This window comes from Cricetulus griseus (genome assembly GCF_003668045.3).
Source record: "Cricetulus griseus strain 17A/GY chromosome 1 unlocalized genomic scaffold, alternate assembly CriGri-PICRH-1.0 chr1_1, whole genome shotgun sequence".
In the NCBI taxonomy this organism is placed as follows: domain Eukaryota; kingdom Metazoa; phylum Chordata; class Mammalia; order Rodentia; family Cricetidae; genus Cricetulus; species Cricetulus griseus.
Genome location: NW_023276807.1, coordinates 11,936,826 through 11,951,287, shown reverse-complemented (window position 1 = coordinate 11,951,287; position 14,462 = coordinate 11,936,826). Strand labels below are relative to the sequence as shown.

The 14,462-nt window shown below is 43.5% G+C and overlaps 1 protein-coding gene across 3 annotated transcripts in view; it reads right to left on the bottom strand.

The window, feature by feature from the left end:
- Uggt1 (UDP-glucose glycoprotein glucosyltransferase 1) overlaps nt 1-9,320 on the bottom strand; it is a 118,162-nt gene extending 108,842 nt beyond the window's left edge. Inside the window, exons 1-2 of one of the 3 annotated variants that reach the window (XM_027386884.2) lie at nt 9,082-9,320; nt 4,428-4,563 (exon numbers count right to left, since the gene is read on the bottom strand). In XM_027386884.2, the coding sequence (XP_027242685.1) occupies nt 4,428-4,563; nt 9,082-9,139 (194 nt within the window). In that variant the 5' untranslated portion in view covers nt 9,140-9,320. Of the gene's footprint in view, nt 1-4,427; nt 4,564-8,554; nt 8,964-9,081 lie in introns of those variants that run through there. The other 2 variants (XM_027386883.2, XM_027386882.2) reach the window with 2 other exon arrangements.
- Nucleotides 9,321-14,462: the final 5,142 nt, after the last annotated feature.

Here is a 14,462-nt window from a genome sequence, read left to right as displayed (position 1 = left end):
CAATTAATAAAATCTTCCATCATAGGTTATATTACTAGGGAGAATAAAAGGGGATTTACATTCCCAAATGTCTGTAGTTTGGATGTATACATACACAAACATATATGTATGTATACATATATTATACACCTTTATGTATAATATATTTTCTTAATGAAAAGTAAGCTTTATTGTTTCATATTAGCTATTAATAACAGCTTAGTAACATTCACTCAATAGCTATTTCTGAAGAAACCTAGAACAATAAAAATGTTATAATAATAAGGAAGCCCTAATATATAAATGACTCATGAAACCCATTAGCAGAACTCATCAGCAAGGAAAGCAGAGTTAGGAACTGGCCATTCTGGCAATAGTTCTGCCCACATTTTTCTTACAAAAAGGCAAACATGTTTAGCTTAAGGTTCTCCTACAGTAAACACGACCCCTAAAAATTTTCTTGAAGAATAAAGGAACATCTTTAAATATCTAAAACACCAATCTTTCAATGTCACTACTTTTTTTAGCTTAAAATTAGCACATGTCTAACAAAATCAAATCTAAGAACTATCATCTTTTGTATATTTACACTATTATCCTAAAATAATGGTCTTTCTGGATTTTCTTTTACTCAAGTCTAAAGCTCCTGAAATAAAATGCATTTAATAGGTGAATGAATGATTCCTGTGAACTGATGACCATCACTTGAAGCTAAGTGCTAATGTGGTGGTTATCGCTCACTGCTTAAAGCAAACTAGATCTCAGCTTACCTAAGCCAAAGGAAGACTTGCCCATTACTTGCCAACTCTGGGGTGTATAACTCTCACTCTACTCCACAGCTAAACACAGAAATACGGGAAAATAAACAATTCCTGGTACTACACAGCTTCTCTAAAAATGGGTTTCAACAATTACCCACCATTATTAATGTATTAGATTTAGTGCCTCCATGAGTCTTATTATTTTTCTAGGCTGTCCAGAAACTGACATAAACACTAGATTCATCTTAGAATAGCTTACACTCTAAGGAGACAGGTACTAAGATGTCACACTATGCAAATGAACACCAATTCACGAACTAAGGGGAAGATGACATACTCACCAGTGGTAGACAAAAACAAGGACTCACTCAGGCTAAATATACTTTTCATATAATCAAACAATTTTCTTGAAACATATTTTTATACCATTTCAGAAATCTATGATTGTAGTAATCTTAAGAAAACAACTAAATCCACTGAAATAATCCAGCAGAAAAGAGAATAACAGAAGACATTATAAGGAATGATGCTATCTTTTGTGTAACATAATTAACTTTGCTGTTTAGCTGCTCTGTTATGCTTCTTAGCTTTGAATTCCTATGCCAGTGAGTAAAAGTATCTGTGGATTTGCTATAAAATAAATATAGTTTGTTGGGGAAGAGGTTGGTACTAGTTACTGCACTCACACTGGTTTTTCTGCTCTTTGATGCTGGGTGTATAAAACTTAGGGCCTCCAACATCATAGAGAAGCACCTACTTACAGAGCTACATACAGCCCCAATCATTGTTAAAACAGGTCATGTGTACAGAAGAACACATACCATTTCTTTATTGATAAATACTTTTAAAACGTCATAATACAAAGTTCTTCATCTACAGAAAGCAAAGAAAAAAGCCAAAACCTTAAAACCACCTAAATGTATACTAGATAGTACAAACATGGCAACCGTATTCTACATTTCCATTGTTACTGTGGAGATGAGCTAAGTCTTACACAGGCAGGACTGGACGAGTAAGGAAGGAATACTTAAGGGGTCTGTTCTCTGACGATGCACTTAGCATACTCACTCAAGTGCCTCACAGCCACCCTCCATGACAACCACTTGCCAAATAAGGAAGCTATGAGCTTGCTAAATAAAATACAAAGGAAACTAGCTGGGCTTGGTGGCTCATGCCTATAATCCCAATAATTATTACTGGGAAGCAGAGGCAAGAGGATGACAAGTCTGAGGTTAGCTTAGTCTCTACATAGCAAGACTCTGTGTGTGTGTGTGTGTGTGTGTGTGTGTGTGTGTGTGTGTGTATACATTCCTACAAGCAACCTGATTTTTCTCCAAGAATCTGTAAATCTGGTGGTAATCCTGTTTCCTTAGTCTAGTAGTCAATATAAATTCAAGTGATCTGATTTATAGCTCTATCATTCTATATCCCTTGGATATTTTAATATCTATTTCCTTTTTGTTTGTTTTGTTTTTTTTTTTTTTGAGACAGGGTCTCTCTTTATACCTTTGGTACCTGTCCTGGAACTCGCTCTGTAGACCAGAGCTGCTGGCCTCAAACTCAGAGATCCTCCTGCCTCTCTGCCTCCCGAAAGTGCTGGGATTAAAGGCATGCACCACCACCCAGCTTTAATATCTATTTCTATTAGTAACTACAGCTGTTCAAAACATCAAGAGTTTTACTTCAGTTAAATATGTATCACTTCATGAGCAATCACAGAGCTAAAAATCCCTTCATAATCATCAGGCACAATCTAAAAATATACACAGGAATGTTTTTAGTCCCTCAGGGCTAGATGATAGGAAAACAAGGTCTGTAACAGCAGCTACATGCCCTGGTACATAGAGCTCTTCACCCTCATCCAGAGAGTGTTGATCATCGCAGACAGGAGGAAGATTGGTGGTCTCAGCTAGCTCTAGAGCAGTGGTTCTCAACATTTCTGATGCTGTAACCCTTTTCTGGTGTTCCTCATTTTGTGGTGACCCCAGCTATAAAATTATTTTCACTGTTACAATTTTGTTACTGTTACGAATCGTAATGTAAATATCTGTTTACATAAATATCTGTTTTCGTAAATATCTGTTTTCCAATGTGAAAGGGTCACTCGACCCACAGGATGAGAACCACTGCTCTAAAGGTAACTGCAGAATGATACAAATACAAATACACAAGGCTTCTTTTGGAGTTGCCTGCAAGGCCCATTACCTTGACTACCTGTTTGCAAACACCTACTGGAGAAAAGGCCTAAAAGTAACAACTCAAATGGCAAATTGCCAGAGACACCATGAAATGGGAGATGTTCATGATGAGGAAATTGATGACAGAAACATCATAGCCTAAATACTCAATGATGATGAAAGAAACTGGCCAAAAATTGAGGAATTGGAGCTGATAGTATTAGACATGGTTTCTCAACTCCATGGTATGTACCATAAAAAAATCTTTTAGGGGTTAGAGAAGCAGCTCGAATGTTGGAGTGCTTGTCTAGCATGCAGGAAATCCTGGGTCCACTATCCCCAATATCACATAAACCAGGCATGAGATCACATGACTATAATCCCAACACTGAGTAGGTGGCAGCAAGATCAGAAGTTCAAGATCATCCTTGGCTACATAGTAAGTTTGAGGCAAGTTTGTGATACATGAGACCCTGTCTTTAAAACAAAACAAAAACAAAAACAAAAAAAACAAAAAAAAAAACCAAGGATTATTTAAAAGTCATTTATTGCATATTTTATCAATTTAAGTCTTAACTATTGCTTTAAGTCTTAATGATTGCTTATCTGACAGAGAATCACTATGTAGCCCAGTCCAGCCTCAAACATACAGTTCTCCTACCTTAACCCCTCCATTTACTGGAGGTGGGGGCAGCATTGAGGATCGAACCTAGGGCTCACAACTGACAGGCACGCAAGCATTCTACCCACTAAGTTATACTCCCCCTCTTTTATGGCTATTGCTGCTGGATGATGACATTTTCAGATAGTGTCTGGACAACTTGCCCATTCCCAGCTTTAAGATAACTCTTTTTTTATCATTGTTGCATGTATCCCAGGCTGATTTTGAATTCACTATATTTCAAAGGATGACCCTGAACTCCTGATCCTCCTGCCTCAACCTCTCAAATGCTGGGATTACAAGCATGTGCTCCTCACCCTATCAGTTTATGTCATGCCAAGGACCAATATAGTTACACAAAGGAATACTATGTGGTTGGTTAAAAAAAAAAACAACAACAACAAAACTTTAAATGTGTGTATATATATTGATACAAATTAGTAAGATCTGACTTACTACAAAAGTAAGTAAGTAATAATAATAATCACCTCCAAATTTAAGGTAGTACCCAGATTTGGGAGACTGCAATGAAGAACAGAAGCGGACCAGCTTAAAACAAAGTAGACCTGTGGCTTCTTCAGCTCCTTCCTCCTCCACGTCCCCCATTCTCTTATCCTAGGGTATTGTTCTTATAAGCAATGTTCCTAAACCTGCCTATGGATCAGTCCTGTGCAGCTGGCAGACAGAGTCTGCATCCTCAGAGTCCTTACACTGTACAGAGCACTGTGGGTATCGTAAGGGACACTTAACACGTGCAAATGAAAAGTGTAAGCTCAATACTGAGTATTCATTTACTACCAGACACTAAGTTTGTAATATTCCATTATACAGAAGAGAATATCTCCTCACCTGGCTTCCAATAGCAGTGGAGCAGAAAACCACTTTGTGGTAAGAGAGGTTGTAATGGCTTTTGAGTTGGCCTCTACCAAAGAAAACAGGCACAGTGAAGCCAGCACAATCAGAAGTCCCATGTTGTAACAAAACCCTACAAAGGGAAAAAGAAGAGAAGGTAATGTTAAAATTTCACAAGGAAGCACAAGAGAACATTAATACTTAAGGACACAAAGTAACAGTAAAGGTACAGAAACAAAATGCTTCTCAACAAACAGCACTTTTGATGTCCCAAAAGACAGTGCTGAGTACCTGGGACAAGGAAAGCCAAAGAGCTAAAGCTGGCTACAATCTTTCCTACAGGGGTACCACTCCCCTTCCTGAAGAGTGATACCACACAGAGATCACACAGCAGGCTGTATGCAACTTGACAAAGTATGAGGGTAAAGAAAGCTAAGACAGATGAGATACGAATGACTAGTAGTGCTATAGGCTGAATCCTAATCTACAAAAAAAGCGGGGGTGGGGGTTAGGGAGTGGGGGAGTATGTTACAGTCATAACCTCTCTATCTCAGAATGACTTGGAGACACTCTTTACGAGGTGGTAAAATTTTGGTCATTAGAGTAGTCATTAGTACAATAACCCAGTACCACTTGTGTTAAGAAAGGGAGAGGGGTGGACAGACCCAGAGAGAGTACCAGTGAAGAAAGAAGTAAACACTGAAACTATACTGCAAGTCAAGGGGTCTAATGCTACTAGAGACGGAAATAGGCAAGCTAAAGTCCCCCCACCTTATTATTTCAGAGGGAATAGGGTGCTGTCACACCTCAACTGAGGACTTGTAGCCTAAATACTGGAAGACAATGAATCTGCCATCAGAAGCCACCCACTTTACGGCTCTTCATTTTCTTAGCTCTCGGGAATAATGTAGTGAGTTTCAAATGTAACGAACTCAAAGACTGGGTCTGCAATGGCAAAGACTCCAGTAGTGTCTCATGCCAGGCTCTCCCATCTACAAAGTAGGAAATCCAGCTTCTTAGGAAGCAGCATAGAGCCTCTGGCTCACACCAGCTCTCCAAGCAAACTGACATTCTCAGAGACGGCATCCAGACCACTGCAGAAAACCTCTTCAGTTCTTTATTGACCTCAGTTTTCATGCTAGAAACCTACCAACAGAACTTCCTTAATCAAACACACACCCCCTACCCCAAGCTATATAGAGGCCAGCATCCTTAGAACTGTGGCTCAGTGGCAGAACACTTGACTAGCACAGCATGATTCCCATTCCAAAACAGTGCCACAAAAGGAAAAGGAAAAGCCAGGCCAGGAGCCAGGTGGTGGTGGTGAAAGCCTAAGCCTTTAATCCTAGTGTTTGGGAGGCAGAAGCAGGTGGATCTCTGTGAGTTCAAGCCCACACTGATCTACAGAGTGAGTTCCAGGACAGCCAGGGCTACATGATAAAACCCTGTCTTAAAAACAAACAAGGTAATTCAATAGAGTAACTAATGAAGACTTTTTTATAGATGTGTTCATTTTTATTTCTAAGAATATTTTTATTTTTTTAGATGCACTGGTGTTTTATCTGCCTGTCTATATGTGTTATCATTTGTGCCTGGTGCCTGAGGAGGCCAGAAGAGGGTGTCAGACCCCCAGAACTGGCTGTAGACGGTTATAAGTCACCATGTGAGTGCTGGAAATCAAAGATGGGTCTTCTGGAAGAGCAACCAGTGCTCCTAACCACTGAGCCATCTCTCCAGCCCACCTCTTCGAAGAAAAGTCTCATCAGTGACCTCAGGCCTCCACATACCCAGTAAATACACCTCCCAAACACACCAAGAAAAAGCAAAATGGTAAAAAGACAAGATTATAAGAAGGATAAAAGTAAGAGGCTAGTCAGGGGGTGGTGGGGCATGCCTTTAATCCCAGCACTCGGGAGGCTGAGGCACTCAGATCTCTGTGAGTTTGAGACCAGCCTGGTCTACAAGAGCAAGTTCCAGGACAGCCCCCAAAGTCATAGAGAAACCCTGTCTCGAAAAACAAAAAACAAAAACAAACAAACAAACAAAAAACTGAGAGGCTACATACCCAGAGGTATTCTTGCAATATTTTAATATATTTTAAAGATTTGTGAATTTAATGTATACCATATGTGTACAGGTGCCCAAGTAGACCAGAGAACATTGGATCTCCTGGAACCACAGTTACAGGGGGTTGTAAGCTGTCTGTTGTGAGTGCAGAGAGTAGAACTCAGGTCCCCTGCTAGAAAAGTAAATAATCTTAACTGCTGCCATCATCTCTCCTGCCCTAGCTTGCAATATTTTTTCAGAGAAAGTATATATCCTTGAGAAACACAGCACCACTGGAAATGGGAACAAGATGAAAGCTACACATTAAAGAGTAGCTTTGCCAACCTGATCCCACACTTGACCTCCAAAGTGATACCAGAGAGATTTGTCCAGAGAAACAAACAGGTAAGAACTTCACTGAAGTACTCTTTTGTTTGAAGATGCTATCACTTTGTAAGTTCCACTGCCATTCTGGACCCATGGTCCTTATGTGCTGCTTGTAAAGATGAATATTTCGAGTGGCAGCAACGGAAGGAGCAACAATGCAAGGAGCAACGCTGGCAGCATGATGGGTAAACAGCAAGCATTCTAACCAGTTCCAGGCCCGAATCTACTATCAACCATCTGTGAGCTCCCAGAGCATTTAAACTAAAGCTTGCTCACTGACCCACAACAAAATATAAAAACTGTAAGTAATAGGTGTGCATGTCAATATTTTCACTTTCTGGAAAGCAGAACAGGCATGGTGATTCATTCTTAAGTTATCACCAAATTCCTTCTTTCTCTTTCAAGACAGGTTCTTGTTATGACCCATGCTGGCCTCTAACTTGCTATGTAGCTGAGGATGACCTTGAATTCCAAATCCTACTACCTCTACTACCCTTCCAAGTGCTGGAACTACAGGAGTGCACCACCACAGACCTAAATACTTCATCATTTTTAAACTAAAGAAGAGTTAATAAACTCTTAAAAAGAAAAAAGTAAAAAAAAAAAAACCTCCAAGTCTACAGACTGAACTTCAGCATGTTCAATAGTAGCAAGGAAAAATAAGAGGACACATCCAAGCTAAGTGAGAAGAAATTATGCCTAATTTATACAGTAATCGTTCACTGTGGATCACATAAATTTGCTTTCAACTCCAAGTAGTTACTAGCCATCTGAACGAAAATGATTAGATCCCTGCAAAGAAGTTCCAACAGAAATGTGTCCATAGTTCCATTCCCTTGTAGTTAAATGTTCACTAAGATACCCTGCTACTATTCAAAGTGTTGTTTACGTCCTCGAATAAGTATTAGGCCAGGGAGATGGTTCAATGGATAAAGGCACTTGCTATCCAAGCTTGATGACCTGAATTCAATCCCCAGACTCACAATGTCCTCTGATCTCCACCTGCACACCATAACATACACACACACCAACTCTCTCTCTCTCTCTCTCTCTCTCTCTCTCTCTCTCTCTCTCTCTCTCTCTCTTCCTCTCTGTCTCTCTCTCCCCCCCCCAATTCTAACTCTCTGTCTGTCTGTCTGTCTGTCTGTCTGTCTGTCTGTCTCTCTCATTCTAGCACGATGGCTCTCAGTGGGTTAAGGCTCTTGTCATGCAAGCCTGGTGACCCAAGTTTGATCCCTGAAACCCACACAGAGGTGGGGGGAGAACCAGCTCCACAAAGTTGCCCTGCACACACAGAACAAAAACTACATAAATAAATATTTTAATTTAAAATAGGAAAGTTTCAGCTAAGTTTACCAAGAGCAAAACAAGCCAAGTGGAAAGGCTACAATCTGTTCCAGTTTGGTACAGTTAAATAGCTCTTTAAAATGTCTTCTAGCAAGCCCGGTGCTGGCTGGCCAGGCCTCTAGTCCCCTGGCTAGTCAGGGTTAAGTGAGATCCTTATCTCCAAAGCGGGGAAGGGGAGCAAACAAATAAAAATATGTCTTCATGCTTTTGCCAATGTACAGGACATTTCTAGGGAAGAAAGAACTTTATACTAAAATAGGCTTGTAAGTGCACAGATGTTTCCAAGGCACGGTAAGGGTGAGATCCCAAGTCTCAGGACAAGCAAATCACGCTCCTTCTCCAACCTGGCAACAAACGCAGAACAAGAGCGAGTTCCGCCAAGCCAAGCCACGGGTAGAGCTCAGGTCCGTAATGTATTGGAGATGCATGCATGTCTTCTGCTGGCAGGTCACAGGCTACAAGTGAAGTGGATCGTCCAATTTCATTCCAAGAGATTTTTATCACTCACAGAAAACGACAACCAAGGTGCATCACCCGATTTCATTTAGGGGAAACAGAAACCTATAAAAACACCAACTCGTTGCCAAGTGCTGGTGCTCAAGCTACTTAGGGTCAGGCTTGGTCTAAATTCCTGGGGGCACTTCCTCCTCCTCCTACACTTCAAACCCAGCCAGGACCGCTGGAGAGAGCCCGCCGCCACTCGCACGGCGAAGACCGCTGGGGACAACTTGAGGCGCTCGCAAAGAGGAGAACACTGGAGGAGAAACCGCGTCGGCATAGACGAGGAAGCCCAAGGTGACTCCGACTCACGGTCGCCTCCCTCTCTGGCCCCTCTCCGGTTTCCGAGGCCTCCCCACGCCACCAGAGGTACCTGTCACCCAACGCGCAGCCGAGGCACCCGCGGCGTTCGCATCCCCCCGGCTGCCCATGCCCGGGCCGCGCTTCGTCCACTCCGGTGCTAGCAACGACGCCCGGGCAGGGCGGGACAGCGACGACCGCGGTGGAGGCTGCGCCAGTGAGAAACCGACACGCGCCTTTCCCGCCGCGGCTCACAAGCCGGTTTCTCAAAGCAGTAACCCAGTTGCCAGCCACCCCTGCACTTCCGCTTCCTAGAGGCGAAGGCAAGACAACTTCCGGCTATCGAGTGCAGACTGGTGTTTGCCAGAGCGTCCAGAGGCCCCCAAGTTGCCGGCCGAAACCTCGCCCCTCCTTCCGGCCCCGCCCCTCTCTGGGTCGATCGGGTGAGCAGTCCAGACGGCCTCCTATCTTTAAGGTCCTGGGGAAAGCCTGGTCCACGTGGCTGAGCTCCAAGGTATCGCCCAAAGGTGCTGGCCGATACTGATTTTAACCTTTGTTTTTCAGATTTTTATCATTTATTCCCCTCAGTTAAATAAATGTGCAGTTAATCTCAGGAGGCAAAGGCAGGCTCATCTCTGTGAGTTCAAGGCCAGCCAGGACTGCATAGAGAGACCCTGTCTCACAAGAAAAAAAATATATATATATTAATTTGTTTCATAGTATGTGATGTTAGTTAATACAGAGACACATAATTGCTCAGAGTACTGAGAATAAATGATTGTTGTTGGCTTCTCAGCCCTGAATGAAACATCTATATCATCGCCTCCCAAGTTCCAAAGAGCATCAGAAGAAGAGAGCAGGAAAACAAGTATGTGCTCCTGCTGCCAAGCTGGAAGACCCGAGCTCAGTCCCCAGAATGCACAAAAAATCCAGCATGGGCTGGGAGGATAACTCAATGGATAAAGTGGCTGCTGCCCAAGTATGAAGACTAGAGTTCAAATCCCCCAGAACCCTCATAAAAGGTCTAGTAGTAGCTACCTGTAATCCCAGATCTCGGGAGGCAGAGACTATTGCCCTGGAGAGGTGGCTAGCTAGACTAGCCAGAATTGTTGAGCTCCAGGTTCTCAAGAATCCTAGCTTCTTGCTGGGTAGTGGTGGCGGTGTCGGCGCACGCCTTTAATCCCAGCATTCGGGAGATAGAGGCAGGCAGATCTCTGTGAGTTCGAGGCCAGCCTCTTCTACAAAGCAAGTTCCAGGACAGCTAGAACTGTTACACAGAAAGCCCCTTTCTTGAGAGAGAGAGAGAGAGAGAGAGAGAGAGAGAGAGAGAGAGAGAGAGAGAGAGAAAGAATCCTACCTCAATAAATAGGGCGTGGTTGGGGAGAATACTCAGTTACTCACTGTTGATTGAGCGTGTGTGTTTGTGTGTGTGTGTGTTTGAAATCTTTTCCCCCTAGTATCCTCATTTCAACTCTGTGATCTAGAGCTCAGTGCTCAATAGTCAGACTCTGCTAACTGCTGCCTTGCTGTTTTTCATCACCAGGAGCGGCAATAATAAACAGAATTCTCTGTGTATCTGATTCCTTGAACACTCGGGACCACCACACCTCAGATTGTCATGTTCCTTTACCCACAATCACTCATACTATTCATCCCAGCCTCTGTTAACACTCTCTCTTCAAAGGACATTTCCTGACCACAGCATTCAGAGTCCAGTCCCCCAACCATACCCTCTCTTCTTCATCTACCTGATTCCTCCCCACCACTGTATACTTATAGAGAATCTCCACCACTCATTAGACAGTGCTCAGCCAGCATCCACTCAACAACTGTAGCCACAACTCCCCACTCTGACTGTGGGGACACACTCTGCCATGGTACCCTGCTGCTGCTGCTCTTCCCTGGTTGGCCTGTGGACAAGGACATTCCTTGATAATGGCTCTTGAGCTACTGGGGAAAAAACAACATTGAATCCCAGGCCCAGAAACTCTGTTTCTCATGCAGAAGGCTTAGACCTCAGCTGACTGTGTGCACCTTTTCTCCTAAGAGTGGGTCTAAGAGTTGTGAGATGCAGGACTGGAGATGTAGCTCAGTCGGTAGAAGGCTTGCCTAGGACACAGGAAGCCATGTGTTTGATGCCCAGTACCACAAAACCTGTTTGTGGTGGCATGTACCTATAATCATAGCATTTGGGAGGTAGAAGCTGGAGGATGAGAAGTTCAGGGGGTCATCTTCAGCCATATAATGAGTTGGAGGCCAGCCTAGCCCAACAGTAGAGAAATAGAAGGGAGGTACACTCAGGTAGATCTTAAGACCAGAAATTTGATTCATAAATGCTTTCATTCATTCATTGAGAAAGCTTCTGGTTGTGTAGCCATAGCTGGCCTAGAACTCACTATGTGAATCTGGCTAGTCTCAACTTTAGAGAGATCTGCTGCTCCTGCCTTCTGAGTGCTGGGATTAAAGGTGTACACTACCAAGACTGTTAATAGTGCACCAAGACTATTTATTTGTTTTTTATTATCCTTTGATAATTTTATTCATGTATATCCATTATTTCACCCTCCATTACCCTCCCTTATTCTCTTCCCACTACCAAGTACCCCTCCTATATTCATGTCATGTCTTTGTTTTGCAGTTTTGTGACCACTCAGTTTAATTAGGTTTGCTTGCATAAGCATAGGACAGGGATGGTTATTTACTGGAGCATGAGCAACTTACTGATAGCTATACCATTGAAGAATATTAACCCCCTCTGCCAGGGGGTTAATGCAGAAAGCTATAGCTCCTCAGAGACTCAAGAGGCTATCAACTACCAAGGGCTCCTCTGTTGAGGACGCTAGTCTTGTGCACGTCTTGTGCTGTGTATTTATGAATTCTGGGAGTTCATGAGTGCAACGGCCATGTCATGTCCAGAAGCCTGCATTTCATGGCACACCTCCCATTCCTTAGCTCTTTCATGCTTTTTATCCCATCTTCTGCGATGTTTTCTAAGCCATGGAGAGTGCTGTACAGTTGATCTTAGCAGGGCAGAGTGTTCAACAGCTACTTATTTTCAGTACTTCAAATATCAAAAGGATTTTGCTTTTGAAAGACCTCAGAAGAGGTACTTTCGTAGAAGGAGACCCGCACCCAGGAATCAGCGAAACCACGAACTTTGGATGCAAAAGCAAGAGGCTTTATTAGTAGCGCTGGTACCCGGGGACTTAGCTTTTGTTAGGCTAAGCCCCGAGCCAAGGGAGAGGGGTCCTTATATAGCTAAAAGCACCGTGCAGAAGCGAAAAGCATAGTTACAGGGATTCTATTGGACAATTTAATGAGGTACAGAGTTATTTTAGGTCAGTATATTCTCAAGGTCTGCACCTGGTACAACAGACCCAATTCCCCCCTCCGCGTCCAGATGGCTGACCTTGGGACGGAGGTTCCCCATCGGGCGGGGGGCGCGGGGGCGGGGGGCGTCCTCTCCCCGCTCGGCCCCAGCCCCGGGGCGCGGCGCCAGGCGGGCGGGCCTGGGTCTCGGCCTCGCCTGGGTGAACCGGCTTGGGAGGGAGCCAACCGCCAGGCGTGTGGGTGCGCGCGCGTACGGGAGTGTCACCGAGAGAGAACCAGCCAGGGGGCGGGGTCTTTCACTTTTAAGATGGGGCGGGTAGGGTATCAAACCTGCAGAACAATTGCCATGATTTGGACAGGGTTTCGGTGTTTCTCCAGAAATTTCATGTCTTCAAACTGTTATCCTCCCCTGGTTTTACTTTTATTTGTGTGCATGTATGTCTGTCTGAGTGTGTGCACCATATATGCAGGTGCCCACAAAAGATGGCCTAATACCCCTGAAGACAGAGTTATGGACAGTTGGAAGCTAACTGACATGGATGCTGGGAACCAACCCAGGTCATCTGCAAGAGCAGGAAGTGTTCTTAATTGCTGAACCATCTCTCCAGCACTCCTACCCCAAAAACTGCTGATTTTGAGATAGTAAACCAAGGAGATGTGGAGCCTCATGGAACAGGATTAGGTCCTTGAAGTCATTGCCCTTGGAAAGAAATTTTGTCTTTGAAAAGTGAATTTGTTCTGCCAAGAGAAAGTAATAAGAAGAGTAAACGTGGTCCCCAAAGCCTCTTGCTGCCTGTCATACCATGGGATTGCTTCCAAATTCTAAAACTACTATCTGGAAAAGCCTCTTTTCTCATAAATACCAAGTCCTGGACATTTTGTCATGGCATCAGAAGTCATACTCAAACAAACAAACAAATCTCAGGGATGCTGGATTCATTGTTGAGATAATTCTATAATGAACTATAAGGTGTGTTATATGAGACTTTAAAGATGAATAAGTTTCAGCAAATTGGTTATAGAGAGCCAAGTGGGGGGGTTGGGTTTTTTTTTAAAGATTTTATTTATTTATTATGTATACAACATTCTGCTTCCATGTATATCTGCACACCATAAGAGGGCACCAGATCTCATAATGGATGGTTGTGAGCCACCATGTGGTTGCTGGGAATTGAACTCAGGACCTCGGGAAGAACAGCCAGTGCTCTTAACCTCTGAGCCATCTCTCCAGCCCCGCCAAGTGTGGTTTTAATGAGCATAGCCAAATGGGAAAGGAGAATGCATTAGTTACTTTTTGTTGCTGTGATAAACACCATGACCAAGAACTGCTTACAGAAGGAAGGGTTTATTCTGACTTACAGTTCCAAGGGAGAGTTCAATCACCAAGCCCTGCTGTTGTTAGTTCCCTCCCTGGGATGGACAGACATTTGTTCACATCTTCCCAGGACTAGTGTCACAAACAAGGTTCCTGTTAGATGGAGATTGACTGAAGCAATGTGAAAGAAAGAGGACACCAACATCCACAGAAGCAGATCGTCCTTCAGTCAGAAAAATGAAGGAGGGCAGTGGTGCACACCTTTAGTCCCAACACTCAGGAGGCAGAAGCAGGTTGGTCTATGTAAGTTCAAGGCCAGCCTAGTCTATGTAGTGAGGTCCAGGACAGCCAGACCTACATAGGAAGATCCTGTCCTGAAAAACAGGTAGAAAAGAACAATGAGCTGGGCAGCAGTGACACATGCCTTTAATTCCAGCACGTGGGTGGCAGAGGCAGGTGGATCTCTGAGTTCAAGGCCTGCCTGGCCTGTAGAGTGAGTTCCAGAAAAGCCAGAGCTACACAGAGAAACCCTCTCTCAAAAAAACAAAAAAGGAAACAAATTGTAGCAAGTCTTTCTCTGTCTCACCAGCCAGCTCCCAAATAACCACACGGAGACTTATTATTAATTATGAAAGCTCAGCTGATGGCTTAGGCTTGTTTCTAACTAGCTCTTCTAACTTAAATCAATCCATTTCTATTAAGTTGCATGCTGCCACCTTACCTCATCTTCTACATGTCATTGCTTCCCCCAAATCTCCTTGAGACTCCACCTTTCTCTTCCCAGAGTTCTCTCTCTGCCCTGAAGTCCT